Genomic DNA, 22921 nt, shown 5'->3' with positions numbered 1-22921 from the left:
TCGTGTGTGTGTGTATATATGTGTGTGTGTGTGTGTGTGTGTGTGTGTGTGTGTGTGTGTGTGTGTGTGTGTGTGTGTGTGTGTGTGTGTGTGTGTGTATCTTTCTATCTACATCAAATTACTCCGGAACAAGCAATAACTTTTAAGTTTAACAGATCGTTAGTTGCGTAGTCAAATATTTTTTTCTCGTACGATCTTATATAAAGCAATCTTTCCAATTCAAGATTCGATCTCTGTTCCTGTCCGCATTGCGATATTTATGCGGAAGTTTTAATTTGATCTGTTATGAATTCTACATGATTTTCCATCTGCATGAAATTACTTCGGAATAAGCAGTAATTTCTGAGTTTAAAAAATCGCTGATTACGCAATTAAATTTTTCTCCATAGTATTATATAAAATAATTTCGAATTACAATTTTCAAGTTTTAACTTTAGCTATTGCTGTCGATCTATATACTATACGTAATTTTTAATTCGAATCGTATTATGATATTTATGCATAATTTTTAATTTGATCTACAAATTTTGCAAATCCTTCCGTATGCATAAAATTATTCTAAAACAAGCAATAATTTCTCTGAATTAAACGGATTGTTAATGGTTAAACATTTTTTTCCATTATGTAAAACATTTCGTTCTTATGTAAAACAATCTTGAAGTTACAATTTTAAAGTTTTAATCTCCGTTATTTTTAACGGCGAAAAGTTTCTTTATCGAAAGCGCAATGATCGTGTGTAGTAAAATTTTCAAGAGCATACACAACACACACAACACACACAATACACACACACACACACACACACACACACACACACATACACACACACACACACACACACACACACGCACGCACGCACGCACACAAAGTCAATTTCATGTTACTTTCACGTAGGTCACATCGCTGACATTGAAGAATTGGGAAAGACGTGTGGACTAAGACCACTTTCGAACGCGAGATCGTCGTTAATACAATAATATTTGTGCAACTTGGCACGAATCTTGAGTTACACGATAAGAAAATCTGATGACTACATAATGAGAAACGTGACCATGATTACAATGCTATCTGCTTATCGTCCGCACGCGTGCGGGGAAAAGAAAAGATTAATTCGTTGCTTTACCTTATCATCATGGACTTTATTATATAAAGGGCTAATGCTAAAATGTACACAAGATAAGTTATTAAAAATGTTCATTATTGCGGTAGTAATAATTAATTATACACATGAATAGTCGTCTTCTACTAGAGAGTGAACGATGATCAATTTTCTTTTCGAGGGCTAACTTTTAAATATCAGATTCGACGCGTTTACTCGTAATTAAATTACAGCAAATACACGGTCGTATGAGACAAGGTCGGCGTAAACAGCGGGCCGCCGCATTACATACTAATCGATTTGTCTTCTCTAGGTTCCTTTAGTCGCTCCATCAGCTTGCCGTATTTAAGCACCGATTACATTGAGACGTTTCGCTCTAACGCGCGCTTTACACGTGGTTCGCAAGACAAAATCGTTTTTTACTTACGCACTAGTTAAGTAATATCTTTCTTTTTAAAATGACGTATCAGATTTTATTTAACTATGAGTAGAAGCCAAAAACACACTGCTAGCACCATCAAACAGTGCAATTATGTAGTTTCATATAATCTTAAATCAACTATATCGCGTTGAATGACATTTCGCAATTTAACGACACATTTTGTTCATTTTGTATATAGCTAGATTTTTAAGAAATAATATGTAATCACATCGCCTTACCCTTACAGCCACAATATATCAGGGATACAATATTGTAATCGTAACGTTTAAATAACAGATTGCATTTAAGTCTATCGTTCGTCCACAGCAATGGACAGTACAGTCACGCATCGCAACTATACGCGTTTATATTGTGGATGAAAGGAAAAATATCTGATCGCGAAAACTAAATAATAAAAAAATCGCTGCTTAAAGAAACATCTGCACGCAAAACAGCAGTAAAAAGTATTGATGCGAGTAAAATAGTGTCGCGATGGACGACGAGTAATGCGAATTCCTGATTCGCAAAACGCGACGCATAAACTTAATAGCGTGCATTTATGCACTATATGCGAGACGAGTCGCTGAGATTTTAACAATCCAGTAGCGATCCCGTCGCATCGTCGACGTATTTGCCGCCTAATTCATAACGCGATACGTATGTAAATTTAAATAATCGGAATTGTTTTCCCTTACATCATTTATCGTTTAAGTGACCCGACTGCTTCCGGCATAAAGCCAAAAAAGGATGACATGAGCGATCCGCTTATACTTCCAATAAATTACATAACGAACCTCATAGATCTGCCTGTGATATTGCAGATCATACTCCAGGTATCAGACAATCTTTTTATCCAGCGTTTGCAGATACTTCCGATTACTTAAAGTTGCACGGTTGCCACTTGCCGATTAACGATATGCATAATTAAATTACTACACACACACACAGGAACCAAAAGCACAGATTTCGAGTTACTCGTAGAATTTGTCAGGTATAAGGAATTTTAATAATTGAACAAAGCATACACGTACAGTTTCAGTAATATTTATATATATATATATAGCCCAGTCTTACAAAAGAGTGACCACATCGTTTCAAGGGACGGGCAAACATTGCTCACTTGCGTTAAGACTAACAATCGATGTGCTGTCAGTTCAAAGTTTTTTTAGTTTCACTGAGAAAGTAGGTATCGTAATGTTACAATTATCATAAGCACAATAATTAGAAACCAATCTATTAGATTCAAATACAAATCCTACTTTCACTCTCCTATATGTTACTTCCATTTTTTTTATTTATGAAAAAACAAAGCGGACATGTGTTGTCTGATTCAGTATATATAATGCTGGATGACCACCTTCAAAATTGCCTCAATTGCCATTGTGGCAACGTTTTCCGCGGTCTTGACGAACCGCGAGAAGTTCAGATCGATCACGTTTGCCTGAGGATTCCTCGGGCCCGAATACTGCTTAAGTTTAAAAGTATACGAGCCATAGCTAATTTCAATCGGTGCTGATGCATAAGTGGCAATAGGCTGGGGCTGTTTCTTGGTGGTGTTTGGATGTTGAAGTCAATGGAGATTGGCGCATCACATGGCATACTTGCGCGTCCATTCACGTGCCAATTCATTATACTTCTCTCTGTCGGTTTTGTATATCCTGGCTATCTCTGGTACCAGTGGGTCATCTGGATTTGGATCGCACAGCAGGGAGCATATTGACAATAACACTGTAAAATGATTAATAATATTAGAAAATTATTGATATAAAATATAATATATTTTCCAAATGCATATTACATGAAACACGCGTACCTTTTGATATAGTGAGTGCGGGAGACCATTGAGATCGTAAAATATCCAAACAAATACTTCCATTACTGTTGATATTAGGATGATAAATTCTAGTCGTGAATGCCACCTGGAAATAAATAGTAAATAATATTATTTGTGGCGGACATTTATTTGTATTCTTTACTTTTACAAAATACAATAAACATTTCAACTATAATATGTACCTTAGGAGGTTTAAAAGGATAATCTGTTGGAAAGTGTATTGTTAGGAAAAATACTCCTCCTTGATACGGACTGTCAGGCTGTAATAAGAAATTAAAGAAACATAACATATTAAATAATTATTTATAATAAAATTCTATACTATAATATATTAATTTTGATGAGCAAAATATTTATTAAATATATTTAAAAAATCATAGCATAAGAAACATAAAGTATAGTATATAATGATTGTATTCCGCTATACTGCCAGTGAAAATTTATATTAATTTATATTACCTTACGTATATTGTAGATTTTCAGTACTGGCAGTATATGTATATCGTACATAACCAATATAATTGTCAAAAATTAAATCTTTTCATCACATTTAATATAATATATAAAAGATCTCACATTCATTATACAAATACAGTTAATAATTAGAAAACCCCAAACAAATTTTTTGGAGAGAAATACAAATCACAGAATACATGTTTCTTATAGATTTTGGATTGAATCCAAAAAACTCCAAAAACCATTTGCTCCATCATGTCCAGTTTTTAGATAATCAAGAAAAATGATGAAAAATCTAAAAGCTGAAATATTTGAATGAGTACAAGTAAATATCACATTAAAATGTGATAAAAAGAACTAATTTAAATATATTTTGATAAATTAAACAAAGTGTAAGAACAAAAACAAATTTTGTTTTACTAATGTTAGGTACTATAATTTAACATATTATAAAACAAATTCATATAAAGTACTATTATACAATAAACAGTTAGGTAATGAGTCATGGAAGGTTTTTTCAATTTCAAAAATGGATATTTTAATGGTTATTTTATGTTCTAGAGGTAATTAAAATACCTATTTCTGAAACCGAAATAATTTTTCATGACTCATGCAGGTTGCCTAATTATTTGTTGCACAATGACATTTTACACGAGTTTGTTTTATGACGTGTTAAGTTATACCTAACATTAATAAAGCAAAATTTTTTAGTTTTTTGCATTTTGTTTAACTTACCAAAATATATTTAATCAGTCCTGCAATTGCATTTTAATGTCATATTTATTTTTGCTATTTCTTCAAATGTTTAAATTTTCATAGATTTTCCATAATTTTTCTCGATTAAAAAATTGGATGTAATAGAGTAAAACAGTTTAGGAATTCAGATTCAGCGATCCAAAAGAAAAAACACCCCTGGTTTGGTTTTCTCTAAAAATTTTTTTGTGATCCTATGTAATTTGTATAAATTTTTATTTGCAAAAAGCAAATGTTAAAATTAAAAATTTGCATAAAGTATTGCATTACTTACTGGTCCCATGATTGTTGCCTGCCAGTGGAATACTGGAAAAATTAGGTTAAACAATTACATGCAAGTTATAATTAAATCATGAGATAGCTTACATATTTACTTTTATAACATTAATAATAAATAATCATTTCTTTCTAATAAAAAAATCGAAAATAATCTATAATATAAATAAAAAATTCCAATTAACATGATAAAGTGCTCTAGTTTCAAGTTTATAATCTATCTAACTTGAATTGTATTCCGATATATATTGTTAAGACATTCGTTTTTTTGTCCTTCGAAAACTTCTTTGTGCTGCAACTAATCAACATGCTTGAAAAATTTGTCATACAACAAAGCCAATATCAATCTTAGAATTAAAAATTTGCATAGTTCATGTTTTGTACATTATAGATTTTCAGCATTGACAATGTATATCCGAATACAGCTTTGGTATATCAATATATTATTTATTTTATATATTATTATATTTATTTATTATAAATATAGTACTTACAATCATCTCCTACAGGTCCAGCCGAGCATTGCGCCGGCGGATCTCTGCCAAGGTCCTGGAGTTCCTGAAATTACAAACAGATAATAGCGTTATAAAAATTTCATGAAGTATCTACTGATTTATAAAAAATAATATAATACAAGGCACCTAATCACGAATATTTTAATTAGAATGAAGATTTATATTTAAAATAAATACGTCCTATTTGTTGCTTTTCAGTATACTCTACTGCAACGATTCGAATTATACATCATACCATTATTCTATAATCAACTTTGATATTTATAAACATATATACATAATTCAACATCTTCTTGGCAATAGAACCTTTTAGATTCATATACATATACAGTAATTGAACAAGATATCGCTGTATAATAATGAGAATTCCAAAGACAAAGTTGTTGCCCTGCAATCTTATTTACAGTATCTTTATAACAAAGATCAGACTAATTACAGTATATTATATTGTTCAAGTATTCCACACCCCTACAATTGTTATTAATATCATCACACTATCATAGATGATCAAGACAAAATAAAAGTGTAAGTAGCTTTTCGCTGGGCTTTATAGCCTTGCTTGTATAAATCGAGCTCTCCAGTTGCTCCATGTCAAACACTATTCTATATCGCTATACAAACGACAAATCAAACATTATTGGCACTCATAGAACATAGAGCTGCATCATATTAAGTAATTCACTTTATGTATCTGAAGGCTTTCACAGCAGACCATTGAAAAAAGTATCTTGCTAGTCACCACGAGATATCTGTATGATGCAAAACAGTGTAAAAGGCACAAAAGACCAGCGAAGAGCACCGAAGAAGAAATCGGGAGAAGAATGTACGAGCCGGCGTGGGGATATGGTGCGGATCGCGTGTTACTTCCGCGGAGACCTCGCGGTACACGGAGCACACGAAATTGAGCAATCCATCCGGGTTCTCACTGTCACCGAGGAGTGACGAGTGCGAGGCGAGCACCCTGGGTGATGGGTAGGGGCGTCGAGGAATTCCCGCGGGTCCTAGATGCGCACGGCACGGCGCCATCTCCGCGCGGCGAAGCACGATCGTCGGGGTCGTCGTCGTCGTCGTCGTCGTCATCGTCGTCGTCGTCGTCGTCGTCGTCGTCGTCGTCGTCGTCGTCGTCGTCGTCGTCGTCGTCGTCGTCGACGGCGAAGTTGCCGCCGAGACGAGACGAGACGAGACGAGACAAGATGCGACGAGACCAGATGGTCTGGCGTGATTCTTCCAACGCTCAAACATCCTGCCTTTCGCACTAGCTCGACGAGGGAGAGAGAGAGAGCGGAGAAATCGTTAAGGGGCGTACGGCCGGGCTTGGAGCACGACACAGGACGACAACGCCCGGCCGTACGCGTGGCCACGCAGCACGAACGCCGACCAGCCTCCACGTACCTTATTAATTCGCTTTAAAGCCATTTGATGAACTGTGTGTTGATATTAACTGGCCGCAAAACCAGACAGCGATACGCGCTTGCCGTGGATCTTTGATTAGGGATTGCAAGATGGCTGCCTTCTAAACGTAGGCCGACTGCGCTGGTCAAGCGCGCTGTCGCGATTCGCACCGTCGGAATGGTCGGAACACACGACGCGTCACGTATTTCTACACGGGAGGTGTCCGCGCAGCGAGATCTTCACGGGCAGATACGGCGCAGTTTCGTATTTTTATCGCGCTGCTTTTTCGCCACGGCCGGGGAACGCTTCGCAGACGCGGTCTTTCGATCTTCCAACCGGGCCACCGTTGAATTTCCTTTTGTCGGCAATCAGCGGATTCCCACTGCACACGAGCCACCGCCGACAGATGACGCGGCACGACGACGACCCGACCTCCGGGTTCCGTTTGCCGTTCGGTCGTTCCGTTCGACCACGTTCGATGTTCGACGAGTTCGACCCGGTACACGCTGCGTTCCACGCGCATCGTGTCGTTAGTCGTTCTCGTATGTATATGATGTACGCTCTACGTCGAAATTAAAGGTCAAGACTCGAGACCGATCCCTCGGGATCGAATGATGTAGAGAGGAGAGAGAGAACGGATTTATAAAAAGTATGAATAAAATTCTTTTCCTCTATTTTTCAATAGCTTGTTTAAACATTCAAGATATTTCGCAACAACTAGACAGAGAAATGACCTTGCCCGCTTAATGCTTGTCATTGTGGTGAATAGATTACTCATGCTCGCGAGCATGCTTGAAAGATATGGTCATGTTTTTTGATGAGAAATATGACGAAGATATGTTGCGCGAGAAGACAACAATTGTAAACATCAGCAAGAACCCTTCTTTTCGAACCAGAGATCTAATATATATGTTTTATGTTGACGAGTCCAATAAACATGCGCGCATGATTACACGAGGCAACACAACGTGTGTCGCGTGTATTGGTTCTTTTAGTTATGATTCCAATCGATTTTCTCAACGAAATAAAAATTCTAGAAAAAATGACTACGTATTACGGAACGGAATTAGGAACAAATTCCGATCAATCAATTATTCTATAGAAAACATAATAAAAATTTAGGGAATAATTGAACAATTCTGATGAATCTATAATACGTATCGAGGAACGTTTAGTATTTTCCTCATATATGTTATTGAGACATGAAACGAGATAATATAATATCTCGCAGGTAGCTCAGCTTCGAGATAATGACGCACTTCAGACTTCTCGATAAATCTATAGTATGATGTATAACGAAACACGGTGAATATTCATCACAGAAATTGATCTGTCATTCGAAATTTATATATGTATAATTATATAATAACCATCGTAGATGTAATGTTACCACGATCCAAAACGAATTACATAATCATAGGCGCAATTATCTATAAACAATTATTTTGATCATCCATAATCTATATGTAGACATTATTTATATAATCCAATAACTCTCTCCGTCGGCAATGTAAAATTTTCATCCTCGTCTACAATCTAGAACTTTGATGCAGATTTTTATATTGTTCCGGATATACTGTATATAGAATGCTGAAAAAAATTTTTACATATTCATAAAAGACTTAATGAGTTTTTATTATCATAGAATCTGAATTGCATTTTACTTTAAATTTTTTGCAGCGTTTTAAAGATGCAGATTAGTATCAATAATATTAAATTGCTCATCAATTTAACTTGCAAAATTACATACTCCAGCCTCAATCTAGAATTGTGAACTTCATAAATAATCGGCCGTTGCTTGAACTGGAAATTGTAGAAATTCATTAGTCATCAAGATCCGCTTGAATATACATTTCTTTACATTTATATTGTATTTCATTATTTTTTTTTACAGATTTAAATTCATCTAAAAAGTTTCATAATAAAAAAAATTGCCGGTGAAAGATGAGAATACAAGAAATTTGAGAATACAAAATAAATGATAAAATCAAACAATAAAAGTGAAATAATTTAATAAAATGCATGTAATATAATTTTTTTTAATCTTCAAACACAAGTCCACTCCATGAAAAGAAATTACAAAAAAACTAGATAGATTAATACATAAACAATTAATCGAAGCTGTTCGCGTTGACGTTCACGTCGATCGTTCCTTTCATTATCACAAAAATGGGATTGGAAAAGTAAAAAGAAATAAATCAACAAATACAAGAACCACCGCGTCGAGAACGCGTCGCAATCATGCCGGTCACGGCAGAACGCAGCAAACTCGAACAATTGTGCGCGTGCCAGAAGAAGAAAATATACGCGCATCAGAAGAAAAAACCGAGAGACCGTTGCAAGAGGAAGAGGCAGATCTTCGTATACAATACGGACGAAGAGATCTGGCACGAGCCCTACATGCAATCGCTTCACCGTGAGTTCTTGGACGAGTATGTGCTATGCGACTCCAAAATCGAGCTACCCTGGAGGGACATCGCCCTGCGATCGGCGATGAGGATTCGTCCCGACGCGATGGCTGTCAAGGCCGATCAGGAATCGGACGAGAGTCAGACAAAGATCATCGAGAAGCGAGACTCCAGTGAAACCATGATATTGCCGTGGAAGGACCTGCTCATCACGGAAACTCTGCGAAGAACGTTGGACGAGCCGGAGATCTGCGACTCCTCGGTGGAGATACCCTGGGCCGACCTGGTGCTGGAGAAGCCGGTGGAAATACGACCGTCGTGGGAAGAACGAACCTGTGCGACCGATGATGTTGAGATTCCTTGGAACGAGATCCTAATGCCGCGGAATATCGTTATCAAATCCGAAAGGAAGCGAAAACATCCCTCGTCCAAACAACCACCGCGACCGCGTGATTCTGACGCGATATGTATGCCTTGTGGCAAGCCTACCTGCTGCACGAGAATCCACGCGAAAACTCGGATAATTCCTTACAAGAACCCCGCTGCGGATTCCAATTGGATTACTGCCTGCATGTAGAGCTATGTGTACTTATTTGCTGATTTGATTAAATTTCAATGTCTCAACTCGAAAAAATTACATATCATATTAATATCGACTACGTTTAGCAAAGTGAACGTTCAGTGATTTTATATTACAAGTAAATTTTACACTTCCCTTACATAGAAATGTAATAATCAATTTATTATTAAAAGATAATAATTACTTATTTAGATCAAAAATACTGAGCAACATGCAGTGCCTTTTATACTTAAAATAAGCAATTAGTTACTGTCTTTTTATATTGCCATTTTGTAAGAGTTAAATTCAATAAAAAATTAAAAGCAAGAACAAATTATATTAAAGAATCACTGAGCCGTTCATTGCTTTGTTCACCGAACAATGGCCATTGGCTGTGTTCAACAGAAAAAGCAGCTTTGTAACTATAAGATTATTTAATATAATATGATAAATTATATAGTTTACATTTACTGACGAAGGGCAAGTAAAGGAATTTACTACACAATTTTATTTTATTTATCATTACAGTGTTACTTTGTCTACTAAAACATATGTTTCTCTCTCTCTAAATTTCACTCATTCATTTCAGTAATTTAAATAGCAACGTTTACATCTCTCGAATATTTGAAAGAGGAAGTAATATTATTAATTCAAACTGAAATAATAACGATTCAAAACAATGTAAGATTACATGTAATAAAAATTGCCGAGAAAAAGTTCGATTTGCATTTTAAAATCTTGATCCATTTATTTTACTTGCTGAATCTTGTGTTACTAGATTATTATTTTTTTCGAAATCCTTATAGCATTAACATAACAAAGAAAAGTAAAGACCTTGAGACGGTTCGAAATTGTTTTTTTTTTTAATTAAAATGAATTTATTAAATTTATCATGTAGGAAATAAAAAAAATTTTCTTTGAAAATTTATTTATATTTATGAAAAGTATCAGTATCGATTAAACGACAATGAAACTGACAATATTGTGATTAAACGAAAAATATATTTTTTATCATTACTAAATTATTATATATAATATTATATATAACATATTATAATAATATTATCTTTTTTGAGATTTTCAACATAATAGAGAAAAGTAAAGATCTTGAAATGGTCAAAAATGCCTTCTAAATCAAAATAAATTAATTTAATTTATCACATGCGAAACGAAATAATTTTCTTCGAAAATTTATTCACGAAACGACAGTGAAAGTGTATGAAATCCATAGAAACACACATTGAATGTTTTCCATTTGATAACACAAGTCGACATGAGTATCGTTCTGTCTTCGCTATTTCAGGAATCCCAAGAGAGATAAAAAGACATTCGTGTTGCCTTTTGTATCATTAAATGGAAAGCTATTCATTGTTTTCCTTTCTTGTTTACGCAAGCGTTCGCCTTATCGACAGAGTGAAAACCTGAAAACCGGAGTCGTATCCGACGTCGACCGACATGAAGTTGGTGGCGCCACCGCAGTAACTCGCCGCGCTTCGGCAGCCATCGGATCGCGTCGGATTCAATCGGCTCTCGTGATCCGCGACCAGCCAGTTCAGTCGGCACTTGTCAGCGAACGCGTACGGAGGTTGTCTATCGTGAGCACGCGCAAGAGAGACCGCGAGCGTCGTGCGAGCAAATAAAAATGGCGTAGTGATCAGCGAGCGTGAGTGTTTATCGTTCTGCCACTCGCGTTTTCACAAACAGATGTGTGTCCACCATTGGAAACGCCGTCGTCCGAGCGATTAGGTTATACATTTTCCTGCGGGAACAGTCGAGCTGAGGAGTGCGCCATGATCGAGTCGGGACGACGAACCCGGCGACATCATTAAGGTGATTACTTATGCAGTGTGTATCCCGAGTGTGCTTTGGTGAGTCGCGCGCGTCGAGGCAAGGAATCCCGACGGTCGATGTCTTTGTCGTCATCGTCTTTGTCGCATACCCGTCAATGACGACGCTGACGCGAACGACCTAAACGTCGCGACGTGACGCGATATAACGTGACGCAACGCGACGCAACGTGACGGGTTGACACGGCGAGTACGTGTATCCGGCCACGACACGTGCATGAACCCCGAAAAAGCAGACGAGGGATGTCCTACGCGGCGGCCACTAGGATTCGGTGATCCTGCCTGCTCGTGACAGTTCGACGATTCGCTCCGATCCGGGCGAGACCAAGATGGCGCCACCGACGTTTTGACACTTGCCGAAGGACGACCCGTCAGCTGGACTTCATCGCCGCCCGCAGGCGACTCGTCTATTATGAGTAGAGAATTCTACGTACCCTGCGTCACACCTTACGTTTATCAGGTAAAACCCTAAACTTGATCGATTCTATCATTATCGAGATTCGATAACTTCGACTTGCAACTTAACGGTTCGCGTAAAAGAATATAGTCTCATAACATTCATGTATCACACAGTAAAAGATATCTTGTCAAACTTACGGTCAAAATTGGACATGTTGGAACAATATATCTATATGTATTTAAATAAGCGGCGTGTAGTTATATATCTGACATAAATTTATTTAAATAGATACATATATATATATATATATATATATATATATACACGCACACACACACAGTGAGAAAGGTATTCGTTAGGAAGGAAATTTTTTATAAAGAGTCTTATTTGTAGAAAATAAACATTAATTAGCAATTTTATACAATAAATACATTCTGTTCTAACATAAACAAACGCTTCACATGTATTCTTGATTTTAAAAATTAAATTTCTTATTTGTACGAATACTTTTTGAGCATTCAAACAATACGATTTTTTTATTTTCGCTTATCTTTCAGATGATATATTTTATATAATTAATACACATTTTTTTTTATATGTCATTTTAAGAAACATACAGTCTATTTTATTCTTTATGAATAAATTGTTAATTATTCAACAAGAAATGATCGTCAATTAAACGTCGAATTAATGTTGATATCAAATTAATATTGAAATCATCGTATTTATATCGATTCGACATCAATTCGATGACTTATTTCTCGTTGGATAATATTTATTTTTTAAAAATAAAGTTTTTTAAAAAATATTTTCTCTTTTTATGAATATTTTTTCACTATTTTTTATTCCAACATCTGACTTTGATCATAAGTGAACTTCTCTTATTTAACTGATTTATTTTATGACTTGTTTCTAACTTATTGTTTTATGTTTGTGTTAAAAACAGTCCACTCTTATAATTTTGTTGAATTTTTAACATAATATCTGAGTGCAAACTACTTAATGATTGTGTTATAATCCTGATTTTATTTTCATTCAAGTCCCAATCGCTCGTTCCTCGATTCTGCGTCGAGTTTTGCATTGCGAAGTTTCATTTGACTCGATTCCCGATGCCGAAAAATTCAATATTTTCAACTTCCTTGCTCGAGATTTGAAAGCGACCAAGTTTTCTTAGTAGTTTTGGTATCGATCGTTATGTTTACTAAAGAGAACCGGTAATACTCCGAGAACGCTCTTTGTAAAGGAAAACATAATAAGAAATCTGTATAAACATGAATTCGACGGCTGTAATTACATTTACATGATAGTCACGCGTGCGATAGCTCATAAATGGGCTTTAGAATATTTATTTTTGTTATTTGTAAAAACTTGAATTAGACGTTTATCAATTTCTTTGTATTCAGTTTCTTATTGATAAATATATTCTTATAGATATTCTAATTTGCCATATCAATTGCCATATCAATTGCCATATCAAATTTCTCTTTCATTACAAATTATCACGTTGAAATACGTAGAAACTTAATTTACATAATAAATATAAATGTAAATGATACATTCGCTTTTATATTGCAATTTGTTTAAATTATTTATAAAGACTTTAATTAATAGATTTTTAAATTTATTTATATTGTAATTTCTTATTAATATTAAAATATTCCTAGTATTCTATTTTATGACAGTGAGTTTCTTTTTCGTTTGAAACTATTGCGTTGAGAAACGTGGAAAAAATATATAAGATGTTACATACAAAATATTATTATCCAATAATAAAATATTGTTATTATCCAGCTTAATTTGCCATAGCAAATTATGCACTCGGAAAAGATATCTATTTTACTATTTTCTATAAATCTACTATTTAAGTCTCGTTTTTCTAATTATTCTATTGTATATTGAACGTTTAAAGTATCTGTATTAACTAATGATAAGGAACAAAAGCCAACCGACCAGACGCAATGGTCGATATCGAAATATGCGACGTTCAAATTGATAAGTAGGATTGTGATAAAAGAGGTTTTATCGATGATGTGATTCAGATATGAGTGATACTATCAATAGGGAAGCCTCGAAGAGTTCGGATACCCCGGAACGACAAGATCCCGTGGATCATACATCCGTTAATCATTCCGATAAAAAATCTCTATTCTCCGTAATGAAACAAAAGGTGAGAATATAATATTTAAGGTTTTGACAGAAGGAAGTTGAAAGATAATACATGTTTGAAGAGAAGAATCCAGATATTTTGCTGGTCTAAACAACAGTTCTATTTTCAATCACTTCATCAACAGATTCGGTTGTTATTATATCCTTGTAGGCGCATAATATTATTTAATATTTTAAGCATATCTTTAGAATATTAAATGTATATTTAGTATTCTAAGATGCTTAAAATATTAATATAATATTATGTGCCTACAAAGGGGATATGAAGCGATTTATATTGCAATATAGTTCAAGAATATAGTTCAATATAATTCAATAGAATATAGTGCAATATAGTTCAAGAATAAGTTATCTATTATTTTTTGTCTCTCATATCCCATTAAACATTTGACATGTAATACTTGTATTATGCGGTACCTATTGCACTTTTAAAATAAGTGTAAATATATATAAAGCTGACTTCCTGGAAGTTTTATAGATAAAGGTCTAATTATATTTGAAGAATTTACTTTATTAATTAAATAGTTAATTAATGGAGAGAGATATGAATCTTAGAACATCCTACATACTGACTTAATTTTTTTATCTCTGTTTTTTTCATATTCTGTTACATAATACAAGTTTTCCATACTTATATAGAATGATTTTGCTGAAGAAAATAATTTTCAAATCTATATCTATAATTTAGCTACATGGAAAAAATGTTATGGTTGTCACAATTGAAAATAATTAATGATATTTTCCACCCATCAATAGAATTTAGTTATAAGAACTGTAGTTTTTTATTTATTACTGTAATGCGATTGTTATAACTGTACTATAGTTTTTATAATCAAATTATGTCGATGAACGAAAAATATCATTAATTATTCTCGGTTGTGGCAACCATAACATTTCCTTTCGTGTAGCTAAATTTAAGATACTTCAATAAAATCATTGTTTCCGTGTACAATCGCATTGTGGAAACTTTGACTTCATAAATGTCCAGTGACAAAATAAAATGTATCTTGAATGACCAGATAATTATATAAGCCGATTAATAAAATATTAATTGAACAATTTAATCGGCTTTGCAACATGATGGAGGAGGGGCGAAATATGTATTTTACCTTCAGGAGGAAACATCGTCTAATGAACACAATGCACAGATTAGATCGAAGTTGCCCACCTTTCATAATCCTTTGAAGCGTTTTATGAAATCGAAGAGTGAGAGGGAATCCGATTCCGAAGCGGAGAACGTGAATTACTGCGAAATTCGTCCGCATGTCCTCGAGAAAATCGACGAACTTGTGAATGTTGACAGTGGTAAAAAAATATCACGTTTGATATCAACGAAAAATATATATATCTTATATATATATCTTTTTCAAATTTTCTCTAAAGGAATTTATATTTTAGAGTATTATATAAAAAATATTCCTTTTACATTCTCTCTTCGTCAGCATCCACGCTGAACGAACAAAATACGGAAAAGAGCAATACCTCGAATTATCAGTTCGAGCATCATCCTATGGATGCTGCAAGGACGCGCGAATCTCACCAAGACCTCGCCAGTTATTTGTCCGAAGTCGACCCCGCTGAACCCTCGACCTCCGCTACGAACACTATCGTCCTCTCCCCGAGTACCTTCGATCGTGATCTTGAGAGAACGGAGCCGAGTAAGACCTTACAGAATTCAACTGTTGATGCCGGTTTATTTATAAGATAGATATACATAGAACGATGCACGTAAAATATTGGTCGTTCGTGATATTTTTAGAAATGATTCTGAATAAGCTTATCCTAATTTAAATTTGCCTGGAATATATCGATGGATGTTTCAATTTATTATGACTATGAATCAAGAATTATAAAAGATATTCTCAAGTTTCAATTTAATTTGATTTAAAAATCTTCTTTTAGACGCGTATAGTATATTTAATATCAATTATAAATCCAATTACAAATATATTCGACATTCATCAAGCCAATTATAAAAAAATGTTCTCAGTTTTTTTTTTCTATTTAAATTGATTTAAAAGGCTTTTTTTAAATGCGCGATATATTTAATAAATTGCAATTTCTTTAGATACTTTATGATAGAGTTATTTTTTTTATTTATTAATTGAAAAATAATAATACATCTCGTCTGAAATAGTTTGCAATATTTTGAAATATTCTTCTATACATCTTTACGTTAAATCAATAAATCTTAGAATAGCTTTTCAAATCAAATAGCTTTTAGCATGTGGTGGGAAACGTTGTAATGTCTTACTTTCGTCCCTTTTCCCTGACGATGCGCATATTGCAGGCGAAAATCTACAGAGCACAACAATGACATCGACAACTTCCACATCGTTCGGAAGCGAAATAACTGATACCATCTCAAATTCCATGAACACCGAGGAAGTGTCAGATGTGGATTTCACGGACACGTTGCAACGTGGTACCATTGTCGCGGTCGCTCCAATAGGACAGACGTTTTCTGCACAATTAGGGTATTGCTAATTTCTCATTTTATCTTGTATTTGAAAGAAGAATAGCATTTTCTCAGTAGAAATTTCGGCTTTTAATTGACATAAAGAAATTGGAGTCATTCTTTGTTACTTTTAGAATTTCGAGCAGAGCATTTAAAGATTTTAAACTCTAAATTTTTTCTATGTATTCTATAAGATACATCTGCGTTTTTTTTTTAATTAACTAGATTTTTATCAACGCCTTAATCTTTATCGCTTACATTAACCTGGCAATACGGAATATTTTTTAACTCTTTTATCAGCATAGGGATCTTCGAGTAAAGAGCGAGTACAGAGCAAATTTTTTTATTATTCTGGATTATATAAAAATCTAAAAAATTCAGATATACTTGTCAAATCTGGATTATATAAAAATCTAAAAAATTCAGATATACTTGTCAAATATCAACGAGTTTTTACCAATATAGAAATCAGATTGTATTTTACTTACTTTTTTGAAGATTTAAATTTACCAGAATTCACAATCAAAATATTAACATTAAGACTCATTTCATCGATGGAAGGTTATATCTCTATATGCAAATTTTCTTTATTTATCGCCCAGACTTGAATCAAATTCACTCGGTATTGGTAGCTGAGGGCATAAATATCGAATTCGCAAGAGCGCATAGATGCAGCGTTGCGGTTCGAATCCGCAAGCTCGTTCGCGTGCTAACCGCGTTAAAAAGCAGTAACGGTATCGCCATTGCGGTCGGTTTACATTCGACTAACACGTTGGCGACATCCAATGCTCGCCGGAAACGGTCTCGACTGGTTGATTAGCTTGATCTTTATAGGCCCGTAAATGATACAGACGAATAAACTATCGAGAATGAGATGCGTTGCTACTTAAGAATTGCACTCACACTTTGAGAGGAATATCAATATTTTCTAGTACATATCTGAAATCAAAATTGCTTATTACGCACGTTAGTAGTATCTAATATTAATAGTAATATCTAATATTATTAAGAATATTGATACAAATGCGGATCAAGCCTTCAATTTGTGTTAAGCCTTGTATTCGTTCTAGTCTTATTAGAAATCGATCCAAGATCTCGGACAAAAAAAGAATTAACAATTACAAATCATATTTGAACAATTCGGTCACACCAATGTGATTGGTCAATTCTTTCTCCATCTGAGATCTCGAACTGATTTCTAGCACCAATTGACAAGGTTTAAGATTTGCCTTAAATAAGAAATACTATATAAAAAATATACTTACATATATACGAATGATAATATTGTATTAGTCCACCTTTATAATTTGCAACTTTTTAAAATAGACGTAAAAGTTTACAAGATACATTAAATATCTACATTATGTAACTTTTTTTCGAAATAACATATTACATGTCCTAAGAATATTTATCGGAGAATATGGAACGTTTTATTTTAGTCTTTGCAAAGATACACACATTCAGTGAACTAATTTGTTCAGATATGTTAAAGTGATATCTCTAAGTACATCGCATCTGCGGATTCGAATTGCAACGAATTCTGCGCGGGGTGTAGGACTGCACTTTCACGGTTTTGCGTTCTGCTCACTGGATCGTACGGAGATTCTATTTGATTACACGCTGTACTATATGCGAGTGGCGGTTACGTCTCTCGGCGTGACTCATTCGCTTCGTATACATGCGTGTACACGAGAGCATACTTGTATCTATCGATCACCTCGTTTGAGAAAGTTGCGTGAAGTAACGCGCGTATTGAAACATTACTATACTTTTGCTGTAAAATATCAAATCATCCATCGCCGATATTAGTAATTTCTATTCCGTGCAAAGTCCTTTATTGTGCTCTTATCTTCTCGGTAACATGTGTTTATTTTTCATTGTTCAGCATAAAGTCTTTAGAGAGGATCCTTATTTCATTATTTATAAAATTTTTTTTTTTAATACAAACTTTCGGTAATTTTTTATAGCAAATTTTCAAATAACTTTACAAAAAGGATAATTTAAAAAAATATCTAAAAATTTAGTTACAGATTCAAAAATAATTTTGTTAGATCATTAAAGTAAAGTAATTTTATATCTAAAGGCTCATTGCTATTAGATAAGATAACGTTACTTTTTACAACATTGTTCATTACGTTTGAGTGTCTTACTTAATTATTTTAATAATCCATTTTAATAATCTTTGATAATCTTTTTCGGCAAAATTATTCTTTTTATATATATTTAATAGATCAAACTGCATTTAATAGTATTTATTTTGCAGTCTAATCTATTTTCAATTTTATAGTCTATATATAGTATTTCTGTTATTTCGAATAGGAACATATAAGGATAAGTAGATTACAAGGCAATTATTTTCGACCTACTGCTACCTTCTGTTCAATATCTTCTCAGCTACCGACTTAAAAAAACACAATCTGATATCTGATGATGATTAATAACTTGCGATGACAATATCAGACAAAGCAATCCAGCTGTATGAAGAGAAGACTTTCTCTATACGCGATATAGATAGGAATTCGAGCAAATTTCTCTTTTCGAGCTTTAGTGCGGTTACTTCTCATGAAATCGTCTTCTGTCCACCGCAGATTCTCTCTAATGAAAGCTTAAATTGCACTTTGCCGCGAAATAACTTCGGTGATTTGTCGGCAGGCAGGTGCATCCTGGCACCGAATATGGATTCGGGACATCGTACCATGGAGCGATCGATCGGCTTATGTTAATATACAGGGTGTTTCTGAATTACATTGTCCAAGAAAATTTTTATTCGCCAATTTTTTTATCAATTTTAAAATTAATATCGTCTTATAAAGGCAAGACTAAACGTTTATTATATTTTTACTTTTTGCATTTATTTTTAACGTTGATGAAAAATTAATAAAAATTTAAATGAGAATACTATTAAAATAGCAATTAATTGAACGATCATTTTGTGATTTATTTTTGAAAATTAATTTACGATAAATTTTTGCCTTTGCCTTTGTAGTCGCATAATTGATCGAAATTTTTTAAGGAAGAATTTATGAAAAAAAAAAAGGAAGAAAGAGCTCAGATATCTACATATATAATCTATGTAGATATAAAACGTGCGAAATACGCACGGTAAAGACGAACCACTCTGTATACTGGTACAAACGACTGTGGCGTGCCGACAAACTTTGAAAATTTTCGATCGCGAGTAAACGAGGAATTAGTCATCGTTTCGCAGTTCCTTCCAATACCGCCGATTGACTCCAGCAACGATTCCACGAGCCGTAACATGCCGATAATTTTGGTGAACAGTCGCCGGATGTCACGCGGCTGTTTCAGAGAATAAATTGAAATAATGTCTGTACACAGGCAGGTTCATGTTTGTGAAAATTTATTCAAAGTAAACCGCAATGGATCATGTTAAATAAACGAGCAAGAATTTCGACATTAATCTCCGTTTAAGCAATATCCATTAATTCTTACTGATCTCCCGACCTTGTATAAAATTCCTCGTTCGCCGCGAAACAGGTATGAGTCACGGTGCAAGAATCATTTTATATCGGACGATAATAAAATTAACGAAGGCGCGCGTGCAGTAGTTAATGATATAAAGAATATCGCGATATAAAGGCATGGATATTATTTTGCGTTATTAATCGGTAGAAAATATGAACATACGGGTGGGATTACGTGCACGTTGAATATATCATCGGGTTCAATCACCCGTGTGTTTCGTGGGCGTCTCCTAATGTGGTTTTTATTCTGATAGGAACGCGTGCGTGCGTACGTGCGTGTATGTGTATGCGTGCGCGTGAGTAAGTTCGCGCGATAGCGTCTTACTTATTGCTTTAGAAAGTAAAAGTCGTCGTCCTACGATGCACCACGTGCACGCAACACGACGTATGCGATGTGAGGATGTTCCTCGTGAAACCACGCTTCTGCGTGTACACACGAATATTCATCGACTCATTTTCTCTGTCGATTCTCCTTCAGCCACATTTCGAGATAATGTACTTAAATTATACGTAAGATTACAAGTAATTTAAAGATAATTATTTTTAAAGTCACAATATTGCTGTGCAGTTAGAGAGGGTTAGATAACGCCATCATTTTTAAGCTTAAAATAAACTTCCAAGTTTTATCATTGTTTCTTTAATTTCTCGTTTATGACTAACACTGTAAAAAATTCAGACAAAAGCTGAAGTTTTCTTAGTCACATTGTCTGAATTTTCGAATAGAATATTGTCTGAATTTTTACTCATAGTTGTATCAATTTCTAGCCACATTTCTCTGAATTTCGAGCTATAGTATCTAAATATTTCTGATCTCAATATCTAAATATTCAGATTCAGTCTGATTCTAGAAAGTCAGAGAAATATAACTAGAAATTGATACAACTATGGCTAAAAATTTAAACAATGTTCTATTCGAAAATTCAGACAATATACCTGTAAGAAATCGTCAGCTCTTGTCCAAATTTGTTACAGTGAATTTAAAAACAAAAATTTGCGTAATTTATGTTTTACATTTTTTAAGTAGAATTAAAAAAATATTTCTTTTAGTTAAAAAATTTTCTTTTATATAAAGCCTAATTATTTGACTAATATTCTCCCTACTATTTTTACAAAAAATAAAGCAAAAAATAAATTAATAATAATCGACTCTTATAATCTTAATCTCTAGAAATGAAATCATCAACGTGTCCGAGACAGAGTCAAGAACGCGCGATCAAAGAATAGGTCGGGACGATCCACGACAATTTTACAACAGTACGTTACGCATGGTGGTGATTCGCAAGCCGATATGTCCGCAAAACGACGAGCCCAGTATATACTGAAATTATATCGAATGTTGTAATTATCATTGTGATCGTATATATCATGATCAGCACACTGTTAAAAAAAAAAAAATCTGTTTTTTTCGTGAAAGTCATACAGATTAATGATCTTTGTCGAGAGAAGAACTTTGCAAATAAAATTTTCGCATAAATACATGTCGTTCATTTTTGAGGGCACCGTGGAGAGAATGGGATCATTCGATTATGCAAGAGACAAGTAACTTGTCGTTTCACCTCTCGAATCCCTTCAAATTCATTGCACGTTTTACACGTTACACCGTCCGCACGAACTGTCTCTTCCACTTACATGTAAAAGGACTGAACTCGACATTTCTCGCGCGAAACACGTGCGCGAAATGCACGTTCATTGCACTAAGCACTAAGTCAACACGAGTTGCCGCGCAATCGATAAGAAAAGTGTTTTCTCGCAAATATTTAAGATTACATACTTCACTGTCGGAGCGCATCTCCACGCGATGCTGCATAACTAATAATTTACGTCAGCTTCCTTTCGTTATCCTGCAAAACGTGAAAGTCTTCTCATTACGATGATTTGCCTGAAAATTATGCTTGTTATGAAAACAGTTATCCACATCGTGTCAGTTTTTAAGATAAATAGACTCGTAATTACACTTTTGTCTATATCGATAAATTTTGATCAAAGATTTCTATGAAACATTTTTCTTTGAAACATTTTTCAAGGCGAAATTATAATGTATAGATTAACGACGGCACGGTCTATTTCGATTGGTTGATCTCGATAGTATATTGAATGTCGATTTCTCTTAAAAGCGTACATAGACGTATTAGAACAATAGTGTGCTCACTGACGTTGGTGTTATTAAGCACAATTATATGTGGTTAGTGCAATCAGCGTATGCAGTGAGGTGTAACATTTATAATTAACCTACGACTAACTGCACATGCGTGTGTGCCGTGAATGTAATCAACAATTTGCAACCGGAAGTAAAGAAGTTAATTAAGATGCATTTTTGCTCTTTTTTTTCCTCATTTACTCACTTAATTAACATTGATATGTTTGCCGTAGTATTATTTTATAAAAATAAAATTGAAATATTTTAACCCTTTGCTTGTTATTTATTATTGTTCATTATAAATAAATTAAGCTTTTCACGAATGTTAAAGTTATAATTGCGTTTTTAAACTGTTTTACTTAAAATTTTATTTACCTACACACGAATATTTTTACTTTCAAAGATATTCAGGATATTTGGATTTTATTCGTTTTTACGAGTATTTATGTTTTATGTAAAGATTTTATTATACTGCACATATGACAAGAGAAAGGATGTTTAGATCTGAAACAAGTATAATAGAGGTAATTATTTAGTAGCATTGAATAAACAATTCGTCATAGAGAGAGAGGGGGGGAGAGAGAGAGAGAGAGAGAGAGAGAGAGAGAGAGAGTAGTAGAGAGTACGACGTACGGTAGTAATAGTTAGTACTACTACGTTAGTCGTAGTAGTTAGGTTTAAGGAAAGTCGGTACGGTTAACGGCGGTACGGTCCG

At 34.2% G+C, this 22921-nt stretch overlaps 3 protein-coding genes across 3 annotated transcripts in view; 2 read left to right on the top strand and 1 right to left on the bottom strand.

Moving 5' to 3' along the window:
* Positions 1-3108: 3108 nt before the first annotated feature.
* On the bottom strand, positions 3109-6770 carry LOC105621530 (ubiquitin-conjugating enzyme E2-17 kDa). Its single transcript, XM_012203002.1, has 6 exons — positions 6747-6770; positions 5334-5397; positions 4838-4869; positions 3537-3614; positions 3334-3439; positions 3109-3248 (listed from the first exon to the last, which is right to left on the bottom strand). Exons 1-6 carry the CDS (start codon positions 6768-6770, stop codon positions 3109-3111), a joined length of 444 nt encoding a protein of 147 aa, XP_012058392.1.
* A 2217-nt stretch (positions 6771-8987) lies between these two features.
* LOC105621529 lies at positions 8988-9731 on the top strand. The gene has a single exon (XM_012203001.1). The coding sequence runs from the start codon at positions 8988-8990 to the stop codon at positions 9729-9731; it is 744 nt and encodes a 247-aa protein (XP_012058391.1).
* Positions 9732-14001: 4270 nt separating this feature from the next.
* Positions 14002-22921, top strand: part of LOC105621574 — a 72339-nt gene continuing 63419 nt past the window's right edge. The window contains exons 1-5 of the mRNA XM_012203044.1: positions 14002-14127; positions 15242-15431; positions 15569-15817; positions 16417-16603; positions 21238-21380. Coding sequence (XP_012058434.1) covers positions 14002-14127; positions 15242-15431; positions 15569-15817; positions 16417-16603; positions 21238-21380 — 895 coding nt within the window. The remainder of the gene's footprint in view (positions 14128-15241; positions 15432-15568; positions 15818-16416; positions 16604-21237; positions 21381-22921) is intronic.

This window comes from Atta cephalotes (genome assembly GCF_000143395.1).
Source record: "Atta cephalotes unplaced genomic scaffold scaffold00034, whole genome shotgun sequence".
Taxonomy (NCBI): domain Eukaryota; kingdom Metazoa; phylum Arthropoda; class Insecta; order Hymenoptera; family Formicidae; genus Atta; species Atta cephalotes.
This window is presented reverse-complemented; position numbering and strand designations above follow the sequence as displayed.

Bases quoted from the DNA above. Each gene is read 5' to 3' on its own strand.
- LOC105621529 (XM_012203001.1), top strand. From the start codon at position 8,988: ATGCCGGTCACGGCAGAACGCAGCAAACTCGAACAATTGTGCGCGTGC.
- LOC105621530 (XM_012203002.1), bottom strand. From the start codon at position 6,770: ATGGCTTTAAAGCGAATTAATAAG. The intron at 4,870-5,333 runs GTAAGTACTATA...TAATTTTTCCAG, and splicing joins TGGACCTGTAGGAGATGATT to TATTCCACTGGCAGGCAACA. The intron at 3,615-4,837 runs GTAAGTAATGCA...TTCTTATTACAG, and splicing joins AGGCAACAATCATGGGACCA to CCTGACAGTCCGTATCAAGG.